The sequence below is a fragment of the Sinohyriopsis cumingii genome, chromosome 1 (genome assembly GCF_028554795.1).
Source record: "Sinohyriopsis cumingii isolate HCF-2022 chromosome 1, ASM2855479v2, whole genome shotgun sequence".
NCBI lineage: Eukaryota > Metazoa > Mollusca > Bivalvia > Unionida > Unionidae > Sinohyriopsis > Sinohyriopsis cumingii.
In genome coordinates, this window is record NC_142961.1 from 76,007,014 (window position 1) to 76,018,531 (window position 11,518).

The following is an 11,518-nucleotide window of genomic DNA, read 5'->3' on the forward strand; positions in this document are numbered from 1 at the left end:
CCACATTCCACCACTTGGTATCCTTCCTGTTCTAACCTTAGGCGTCGCTGACAAGTGTCCTGGTACAAGTCTTCCATGGTTCGTTGTAAAAACTGATTTTTAGTGCCGCGGTCAGGGTAACAGACGGGACATCCGTGAAATAAGCAACCGTTAAACTCGTACACGATCTTGGGGTTTTCTATGTCCCATCCATCGACCGAATGCGTTCCGATGGTCTTTTCGCCCCCTCCGTTGCGGGCATGCTGAATCCACTTGTCTTCCTTGTCGCACAAGTAATGTAACCAGCGTAGGGCTTTGACCGAGTATTGACGTTTGACATAGTTGGTCGTTTGAGGACTGATGACAGCCACGGTGTTTTCAGGCATGAATCGTTGGCGGTACACTAAGGAACACGATTTGGCAATGGTGCAAGCTTCTTTCAAAGGATCAACCCTTCCGTGTTCCATGAACAGTTCTCGAAATTTTCCACAGCAACGCCGTAAAATGTCCACGTCGGAACGACAATACTTTAGCATTTCTTCCTGAAAGTCGAAAGGGTCCGAGGCGTGAGCCTGGTACCAAGCGTAGAAAACTTCTCGTTGTTCGGTACACATGTTGTCGGGGTCGTAATAGTGAGCCCCAGGCAAATGGGGTAGAACGGCGTGTTGATTGGCTTCCGTATTGAAAAAGTGTGGAAAGTACCCTTTTACCATTTCTGTCATTCCAAACGTTTTAGGCATTCGGCTCAAAGGCATGGCCAAATAGCTCATCGAATCTTTAAACTGTACTTGTCCCACTTACATGAAAATGATTTTGGCTCCGTTCAAAGTGACTTTAGGACGCTCGGTGCCTTGTTCCGTATAGTATCTGAGAAGAAACTGTCCATCGTATCCGGAGAAATTGTGAGCCATCACCGTGGCATGACGATGACAATCTCCGTAACGTTCGATGTCCTCTTGACTCCACGTCTTGTCGATGGGGTCTAAGACCCATTGTGCTAAATCGGCTAGCGTGTTCGGTCCCCGAAGGATTTTTTCACGCCCTCCAGGAATCTTACTGCAGTAAGGGCAATGACTCACGATAGGTTCTTGAATGCACCTTTTGCACGCTCGATGAGCCACGCAGAAATTGGGAATGTGAATACCAGTCTCTTGCATGCATTCGAAATCGAAAAAGATGAAATTGCCTTTCTTCTTGTGTCCATCTTCTTTCTCTGGTTGGGATTGGTATTTTTGCACGTAGCATTGGTGTTTCAAGTCCACGATGTGATGACAGATGTGACATTTTTTCTTTCCTCGACATACGTGTGCCTTGGCATTATTGGTACGTATGCCTTGTCCACACGTGGGGCACAATCTCAGCAGTTGACAAGCACATTTCTGCTGTGAACCTTGCGTCTTCAAATGTTGTTGGTAACAGACAGGGCTGACAAACGTGTGGAGACAAGTGAAACAATGCACTGGTTCTTGCCCTTCGCTCAGACAGGGTGGAGAGGCCAAACATCCTGAGCATTTCGATCCACCATGCTTGTGTTGCTCTCGATTGTTATAGCCATAGTCACATTTCTCACAGTAATATCTGTATCCCAGGAATCCGGTGATAGTGGTAATGGTATCGAAATGGTCATCGTGATGATAGACGTGAATATATTTTCCATCCTTAAAGTCTTTCCCTCGAAACAACAGAGGCCCACGCACTTCTTGAGGGTGCACTTTCAAGGTGTAGCGTGGAGCTAGGGCATCTTGCAATGTTTGCATTTCAAGAATGCCACAGGGTTTGTCTTTGGGCAAGCCAGCTTGTTGTAACAGGAGTTCTGCTTCGTTTCGTTGTTTGGCTCGGTCCGATTGTCGAATAGTTTTCCAGTCTCTTTTCCATTCTGCCGTGTCGTTCTTGTTGACATAGGTTCGTCCCACCACGATGGCCCTGGCTAAACACATCTGGTCTTCAGGGCTGTTAATTCGGGCGAGACTTGTTTTGGTGCTGCGAAGCTCGTCCACCAATAACATCTTTTTGCGTCCAGTCCCTTGAGGAGGAGAGACGTGGGTCATGTCCAGTGTGACTTTCCATCGGTGATGTCAAACTGGTCATTGGATTGTTGTACGTGTTGAATCTTGTCCATGACTTTGGAAGCGGTCAATTCTGCAGGGCTGCTAAACTCGATCCAAACAGGGGATTTCAAACCGTCGTGTTGTATGGAAAGTCTCAAGCGATCGTGTTCTTTGGGTTGACATTGTCGCTTGAGTGTGGTGAGTAAAGAATCCCACACCCCAGTGATGAACCCTTCTGCTTTCTCCAACGGTACTTCGGACTTGAAATCTTTAAACTTCGTGTATTTGTAAGCCTTGGTTCTAAATTTTCTAGCGGTGCGCTTTTCTGTCTCTCGAATGTCATAGTACTTTTCAGGGTTAACTAAGGGTGGTGAACTTTGTTTAGAGGGTTTGGATTCTGGTTCACTCATGTCCTCTTCAAAATCACTGGCATGAATTTGTGACAAGACTTCAGCCCTGGTACGAGGCGATAGATCACGTTTCTGCCTCTTACTTTCTTCTTCTTTCTTCTCAAATGAATTGGATCGTTTCATCTTGATAGAAAAACGTCAAATGACTACAGTTTAAACACCATGGACTAATTTATTGTCCTAGTAGACCAGCGTATATAAAAGGGTGTGTGTTTTGTCCTTTCACTATTCATTTCACTCTCAAACCGAGGACAACGATGGAAGAGACTACCCAAATCGAACATTTAATCAGAGCTTTGCGAGGGGTCATTAGAAAATTTTCTTCAGACCAGCCGACGGAATACTCTCCTTCCTTGCGAGATAAAAGTCAAGATACTTGCTATATCTGTCAGAAGAAAGGGCATTGGTCTTCAGAGTGTCCATACCGTCAAAAAAGAAAAAAAGGGGGTAAAAGAGACAAAAGTCAAGATACCTGTTATTATTGTCAAGAAAAAGGACATTGGTCTCCAGATTGCCCAAAAAAGAAACAAAAGGAGTCAGAAGAAGAGAGGGATTCTTCAGAGGAAGAAGAGAGGGATTCTTCAGAGGAAGAAGAGGAAGAAAAAAGACAATTCTGTTTACAAGAAGCAAAGAAAAAGAAACAGGAGAAGAAAAGAAGAAGCGAAGAAAGTGAGGAGGAAGAGGAGGAAAAGATTGTGACGGTGAAGAAATTCAAAAAGCAGAGAGAGTGAACAATGAGACAGAAGACGTCTATGAACTTTTTAAAGTGATTTGTTGTGAATTGTGAATTGGATTGTAAATATTTATAAAAGAATAAATTAGATATAAAGGTAAGTGTCTTTGGGTTTTGATTTTAAAATAAGAACGTACACTCACACACTCATACACAGACACGTACTATAGGGGTAAAATGGGTTTTTTTTGAGTTATTGGCAATTGAAAGTCTATCTCTTTTCGAGAGACGTGGGTGGCCCTGAAAAGGGCCTTTCTTTGGTGTAGGGGTGAGTTTAAGCAATCAACTTTAACTGCCTTAAGCCTTTGCCACGGCCAAGGCCTACTTCTGGACTGCGTACTGTTGATGATGATGATTTGGTTGAAATCACTAAGGGTGGCACGGTAGGCTTAGTCACAGGGTTTGAGTGCTTAGCTCGGGAAGTTCGTATTCTCTTCGTTCGTGATAAAGAAGTCTGATACATTTGTTTCAGACTTCTTAACTCCGCTAAAATGTCCAACAGTACCGTGACCGTTTGATTTTCACACCCTTGTTTCTTTGCTAGTGCTACTTCTTCTTATTCTTGTTTTTTTTTACCTCTTCTTCTTGCTGCTGTTGCTGTAGGAGAAAAGCTTGTTCCGCTTCCTTTTGTCGTTGTATAAATTTCTCCAATTCTTCTTTCTGTCTCTGTCTAAAATTCTCCACGTGCGGTAATGAAGAAGGTGACGAAGGTTCCGGAACAAATTCTTGCGAGGTAAGAAAATCCACAAAATCCCAATTCACCTCTTCTGAAAGTAAGTCCGGGTTTCCTTGGGTAGTCTCCACCGTCGGTGCACCCCAATTTATCGTTTTCTGAGTTTCCGTCATGTTGAAATAACTGTCGCATGGATTGACAGCGCACAGGCGCTAGCGAATCTATATAGACCACGTGACGTCACAGACTGTTCCCTTCGGATTGGATGCGAGCTGACTGAATTTTGTAACGCGTGTTTGGATTGGTCAACGAACTCAATCCGTTTCAATCCTTCCTCTACCTGTAAATAAGCGCAGTTCACTGCATTGATTCACCTGTTCTCGGCGCCTCAAGATGTGGACCACAGTCGAATCATCAACCCTTGTTTCTTCGATGATGTTCAGGACGGACATGCTAATGTATGTCCGATCCAAGTGGACAGTTGTCCACAGGTCAGACACCAGTCTGTGGATACGAAGAGTGTATGTGGAGAAACAAGGATGCCTCAAGGGGACTCTGATTTATGGCCCTGCAGTAAGACGCAGCTTGAGGACAAGAAGATGCCGCAGATGCCCTTTATGTTAAGGGCATATTAACATAAATCCAAAGGCCCTTTTCAGGGCCACCCACATTTCTCGAAATAGACTTTCAATTGCCTACCCCATTTTTTTATTTTTTATTTTTTGTTTAAAAAAAAAAATAGAGACCCCTCCCTGTTTCAATTTTCGTATGTTCCATTTCCATAGACCCATCTGGTCGGGACCCTATTAAAATAGGGTCCCGACCCTGTTCCATTTTCCCTTGTTCCTCAACAGACCTAAGATTTTTTTCCATGTTCAATTCCCCTTGAGGCTAGAGTGGCCCAAGACTTTTTCCCCATGTTCAATTCCCCTTGAGGCTAGAGTGGCCCAAGACTTTTTCCATGTTAAATTCCCCTTGAGGCTAGAGTGGCCCATGATTTTTCCCCATGTTAAATTTCCACTGAGGCTAGAGTGGCCCAAGAATTTCTGTAATGCTAATTTCCCTTGAGGCTAGGGTGGCCCACTTCACTACTCACCCCCAATCATATCCCAAATTTTCAAGGTTATTTTCAAGGGTGCAGAAAGAGTTTCAGAAAATTATTTAAGTACTTAAGTTACAAACTCATTAGACGACTTTAAACACAATTACACATATGGACAGTGCCCTCCCCACCACGATCTGTCATTAGTGGATTTATAAAATTTTATAAAATTCTTGTGCACATCTGAAGACCATCTCCACATTTTCACAGAGTTGTAACGTCCCTATCTTGCAACAGTGTTTTGCGACATAACAGGGTTCAGGATTATATAATCCCCGCCTTCAATACGAAAAACGCAGAAATTAAAACAGCTGAGTATTATCATAGTATTTTTGTCCTTAATAGGGTACTGGACGATAACAGCGGAGTACTATGAAAGTGTTCATTTCATTAATAGAGTGCTGGACCATAACAGTGGAATACTATCCAAGTATTAATGTCATTAGTAGAGCGTTGGACTATAACACCTGAGTACCATTAAAATGTTTATATCATTAATAGTGGGGTGCTGGACGATAACAGCCAAGTACTGTTAAAGTGTTCATTTAATTAATTAATAGGGTGCTGAACTATAACATTGGATTATTATCGAAGTGTTCATGTCACTAATAAGCTGTTGGACGATAACAACTGAGTACTGTCCAAGTGTTCATGTCATTAATAGAGCGTTGGACGATAACATTGGAGTACAATCGAATTATTCATGTCATTAATGGAGTGCTGGAGCAAATTTAAGATAGGGAAAAACATCTTAAAACATAATTTCTCCAAAACAGAATTTTTTTATCCAATGAATACAGAAAGATAGAAAACAGTTTTTAGATGATACTGCTTAAGACAGAAATACAGGTACTATTTCTCTGATTTAAGAGAGAACGATAAGTATCATTTTTAGATGTATACTTCTGCAAATAGAAAAATAATGATTAGTGTTATTTTTTTAGAGTTACCTCTCTTTGATCTTCCTTGCGCAAATAATAACTTCCATTTTCGATCAAGGTTAAAAATCTCAGGCTCCTCATGGATAATTCGATCTCTTGTAAAATCGCAGGACAAAATGCCATCAATAAATGATGCGTTCACATTATATATTCCCTTGGTCGCCTGTAGAATAAAGCGATATCGATATACCCAAAATAAATGCATTGACTGAATAAAAATGCACTGGCATCAGTTGGTTGCCTTTTAATAGTTCTCATCATAAACATAACAATACAATCGAATGCTGGAATGTATTGCATTTATTGAACAGTTCAAAAACTTTACGGAATTCTTGTGTAACTTGGGTGCACGAAAATATGTCTTGTTCTCCTCAGCACTTAGCTCATGCAACCAGTTATGACGACCATAAAATTCTTGCTACTCCCCCGTTCCAGCACCATCAAATACAATTAGCAAACATTCTAATATTTACCTCTAAAATACCGCGTTGTTTTATGCATCCTTACACATCTAAGCATGTATGTTTGTTGTCATTGTAAACATACATAACAGTTTCTCTAAACTGTATCCGAAATATAATATTAAAATTACTGGTCCCGAGCAGGACGATTCGTTATGGTAGACCTTTCATTTCAGTAAATTTCATATCTTGTGTATCTACTATTGACGGTAAATAATCTAAAAGGTTGATTTTCATAACGTAATTAGCCATTACTTGTTGAGTCGATTACAAGAACCAATTACATTCGATGCGGCCAATAACTCGCAAGGCAAACCAGTAATTGCCACTCCTCAAAGTACCCAGAAATCAAGGCGTGATATAAACACTTACAAATATATCTCAGAGTAGAAGCTGCTATCCATGAATCATACAGGAGGATTCGTGATAATATAACGCGAAATTATATATGGAGAAAGAATATTATAATACATGCCAGGCAATATTTAATTCATCCTTTACTGAGATTGGAACCTTGATCTATGGCACCCATCGCCTTACCTGCATGCACCAACCCCCATAACCTCTCTGATAAGCGCATGTCCTCAAAAACGGATTGAATATAGGTGTGGACATATACATTCGTGCCTAGGAGACACACTCGCGTTGTAACCCAGTAATTCTCCGACATTATCCGCTGACATGAATTTGAATCTCAGTAGAGGACAAATAAAATAGTGTATATGATAATAGTTTTAATCGTTGTACAATTTTACTTCGTACTATTACGCTTCATCTTGTAGGATCCTGGGACAGCCCTTTCCATTCTGTCTGGTATATGTCTGTGAGTTTCTATCATAAATATGCACTGATTTCTGTCTCACGAATCCGGAGTGACTGATACTTAAATGAGAGTTAATTACTGGGTTGCTAAGCAACAATTAGATGCCTATATCCACTACTATGTTACAGCATTTTGGTGGATGTATGCTTAGTCGAGATTGCGCCGAAGTTTGTGCTTGAAGGCAATGGTGACGTTAACCGCGGACCATGGTAGGGAACTATAGAATAGGCAAGGCTCAAAGCTTCCCTTCACGTGCTATTAAATGTACAAAAAGAAGTCTTACTCACACTGGTAACTTCGAAGTTATTTCTTCCCTTGTTGTACGATTGTTTGACTCTGATTATGTTCCTTTCATCACTCACACATTGCATTACACTGTCTTCTCCCTGACAACAAAAATCCCACATAAGATGAAAATGTTTGTGGCAACCCTGTAATTAAGTAACTTACGAAAAAAAAAGGTGTTGACTGATATTGTTTTTCCTCATAAACTAGCAATATTAGTAACTTAATACTGCACGATTATTACCATCTTCATATCTATTAGTCGATTAATATGGCATGAGAGATATATTGTTTACAATCTGGAGAGATGTGAACTTCCAAACAATCAAAACATGGGATAGAACCATATTTCAGTAGCATTATGATCACTAGAAGGACCGTACGTTTACGTTGTACCCGTCATTGATGGAAGACAGAAGATAAATAATCAGTCATCAATTGACTGATCTCTCGATATATTGATTAATTGAGAAATTAGATCAATTGGCCAAAGGTGGACATACGAAGACTTCGACAATCCTACCATTTTGTCATCGTCTGAAAATGCGATAGCAATCCATTGATTCGTCGGTTCCAGGGTCACAGCTCTCATTTTGAAAATCACATGATCATCTCGTCCGTCCCAAGTCACAACGAACTGACAATCCAGTGCGTTACAGTTCTGAAAGCAGGATCTCCGGATGCCGCATTCAGGATCGCGTGCGATATAGATTTGCTGTGTCGGGAAAAAAACTGTTTTGAGACTTCATTCATCAATTAATATTGCATATGTATGATATCATACCATTCCTTGGTTCTTGACTACTTGATGGTAATATTCAATCAGATATGGTAATATTCAATCAGATATGGTAATATTCAATCAGACGTGACACAAATCACATAAATTAGCATATAGTTTCTACAATAATGGTTCATGATCAAGTTGTCTTGAAACCAAAACTGAGGTTGATAGAATACAAATATTTGTGAAACGACTCTCGCAGTAAATAACACTCTCGAAGTATTTAGCCTCTTTTTGCGATTATACTGTCTTTGAAAGTAGCCTTCATATTCTTACAGCTACAGCTGAAAGCAAAGTTAGGATACTACTGAACGCCTATCGGTGAGTAAAACTCTCTCTCTCTCTCTCTCATCATGTTTAATTTAAAATTGAGGAAGACACCTTTGTATGCATGGCTTCAATTACATTTGGCACAAACGGTACATAAACAGTTACTAATCATAGTAAAAACAAGTTTCTACGATCCATTTTTCGTACTGCAGGTTAGAAAAGCACAATATCTACCTGTGTGGCTGATCCTTTGGATTTGTTTGGATCAGCTGTTGTGGTGGTCGCAACAGGGTGCTTATATTTTAAATGCATGGGTGGGTAACTCTGGAAATCGACCATTATTTCAGAAACAGGCGGTGTAACAGTGAACTCATGAGGAAGCTTCGTACCTGTGAATTGCAGCAATGAAATAAGCAATAGGCTTGGAAAATATTGGCCATAATGAAAAGGTTGGTCTGGTGTGAACTCTTCTTCTTTGTATGTGATTAAAATGTTAGACTGTATACCTGTTATTCATTCAATTAAATTTTATACTTTTCAAAAGGCGCCAGACACATTGAACATTAATTCGATTTTTACAAAATCGTATATATGTAATTGACGATAATTCGCGATTGAACAAAAGGCCCGAGAAGGTTTACCAGGCCAGCATTAACCTAAAAGCCAAAAGTGAGGGTCGGTCAGTATATGTGGGTATTTCTATGAAATTTAAAGATTTTCATATTCTTAGCTACTCACATTAGCATAACTTTTACAAGTGGTCAGCTTGTATATACTGATTTTCTAGTTTTAGGAGGAACAGGCCTATTGAATAGTAGAGCGGCATCATCTGTGCAGGATTTAATGGACGACATGCTAGGATGTTTTCTGTCAAATTTGGTCAAACTACGTTAAGCAGTTTATATCAGAAAAAAGTTATTAAATTTGTTATTTTCTTATTTCTAGTAAGGCAACCAAATTTAATATCAGATAGGAATCATTTGTACAAACGTGAAAGACATTCTTTCCAGTATGCTTTGGTCAACTCTGGTCAAATTCTGTTCAGCAGTTTTTAAGGAGGTCTTTAAAGGATATTTAGTAACAACTACCACAACTGACAGACACTCAGTGTCGTCTGTATAAATTTAAAATGCCTTCTTACCAGAATGTTTTCTTTCAAAATCGGTTCAGTTGTTGTCATTGTTTTTGAGAAAATATCGTTTGAAGTTTTTTCTTCTTTTTAATTTTAGTAAAGGTGGCCAGTTCTGGCTGCATATCGGCATTATTTATAATCATTTGAAAGGCGTTAGTGCCTATATGTTTTCTGTCAAATTTGGTAAAATTATTTTCATAGGCTTCTGAAAAAGAAAGTGTTTAAACGTTTCTATTTTTGGTGTCTTTGTAGATATTTGAAGATGCGGTGAATCGAACTTTTTTGATAAATCCCAATTAGTTTCGAATTTCATTCATACAATAAACCTAAAAATATTTAGAAAGCGTAAAAGAGGGGTCAAATGATAAGTACAAAACCACATTCGTATTTTGTTCTGAGTCGGGGAAAAGAACTTCTTTGATATGGCGTATTAAAGGTACGGAATATAAATCCAAATTATAGCATGAATTGATTTGTGGAATTTTATAAGTGTCACGAGTCTTATCATAAGCAAGATAAATGAGAAGATTGGTTCTATTGTTGGTTTTATTCACTTATGAAATGTGTATTTCTCGGGGGGTGGGGGTGTATGACAGGAAAGACTTTCAACTTCAACAATTCTATTTTTATGAAAGGAAAATCATCGCAATTTGAAATGCTTATAGGCTGATTACGTGTAATCATACAACAACCGGCCAAAGATAGGATCTATAAAAAAATGTCGTTTAGTATACAGATATACCTGATTTTCTGTGGAAGAGTAGAGCAAATTTACCATATGGTAGACTGCAAATATTACTGTGTTGTTTGGCCATCACTATCTGGCATGACTTTATTTGTATCTCTATATGAATCTCTCCCCATAATTGCATTTTTAAATCAGTTATTTAACGAAATGACTACCGTACTTAAATTTATACAACTATACGTCGTTATAAATGAAGAAAAAATAAAGAAGCATCTTCATAAGGTAAAGTTTCCATTACGTTCATTGCAATAAATGTTAGTTAATTGGTAGACTAGATGCAATCAACGGTTAGCAAGATATTTAACTTGAAATGTACATGTTAAATTATTCCAACCAGACCATATAGAATATCCATTGTCGTCTCTTTTCAATGCCAGTCGAATAACCTATTTTCTAGCATGCGATGGAAAATACTAAAGATGTTCCGATTGATACAACATCGGCAGTTGATTTTACTCGAGTCCGTGTGAAGTGGAATTACGTGTTCGACTAACATTATTCTCCCGTTGTTGAGTGTGAAGTTTCTCTGGATTGTTTTCTGAGTGCAATATTCAGCATAGGAGGAGAGGGCTGTATTCGGTAAATGTAGAAGAAGATGCTGACAATTTCCGATCTTTGGGCCCAGAGACAGATAAATTAGTCTTTTAAATGATGACAATTTTCCCGCATTTATTTTTCTTTTCAGCAATAAATTTAATTCCGATTTTACAGACAATTATCAATCAAATTATTGAACTAACGTTGTTAGTTGCTGGGCTACAATTGGGGTTGTTAACATCTTCGCTAAGCAAAGTTCCGATATGTTAACCTATCTACTCCTCGGCGGATAGATCAGATATTTCAGTTCTTCGGGCCTGTGAATTTCATTCGATGCAGCGGCAAGCCTCTGCACTCAATCAAAATCAAGTAGTTCGAATTTCGAACACTGTTCCTACATGATTGAGACAAAGGGAGCACACAACTGGAGGGGACTCATGAATAAGCGATTCTCCACTGCCGATCCATGCTTGTACAAATAAATCCTTTCCTCAAATACATGTATAATGACTTCTCTCTGGTACGTAATCATACATTCGATGTTAAACTTACTAAGTATCGTTTTGAAGTCAATTGCCTTCACCATTTTCAG

General features: G+C 39.3%; 1 protein-coding gene across 1 annotated transcript in view; it reads right to left on the reverse strand.

Annotated features, from left to right (window-relative positions):
• The window catches only part of LOC149807147 (ferric reductase 1-like), a 39,579-nt gene extending 30,696 nt beyond the window's left edge, over positions 1-8,883 (reverse strand). The window contains exons 1-4 of the mRNA XM_089934419.1: positions 8,744-8,883; positions 7,979-8,170; positions 7,458-7,556; positions 5,896-6,049 (exon numbers count right to left, since the gene is read on the reverse strand). Of these exons, the coding sequence (XP_089790545.1) occupies positions 5,896-6,049; positions 7,458-7,556; positions 7,979-8,170; positions 8,744-8,848 (550 nt within the window). The 5' untranslated portion in view covers positions 8,849-8,883. The remainder of the gene's footprint in view (positions 1-5,895; positions 6,050-7,457; positions 7,557-7,978; positions 8,171-8,743) is intronic.
• Between the last annotated feature and the right edge of the window lie 2,635 nt (positions 8,884-11,518).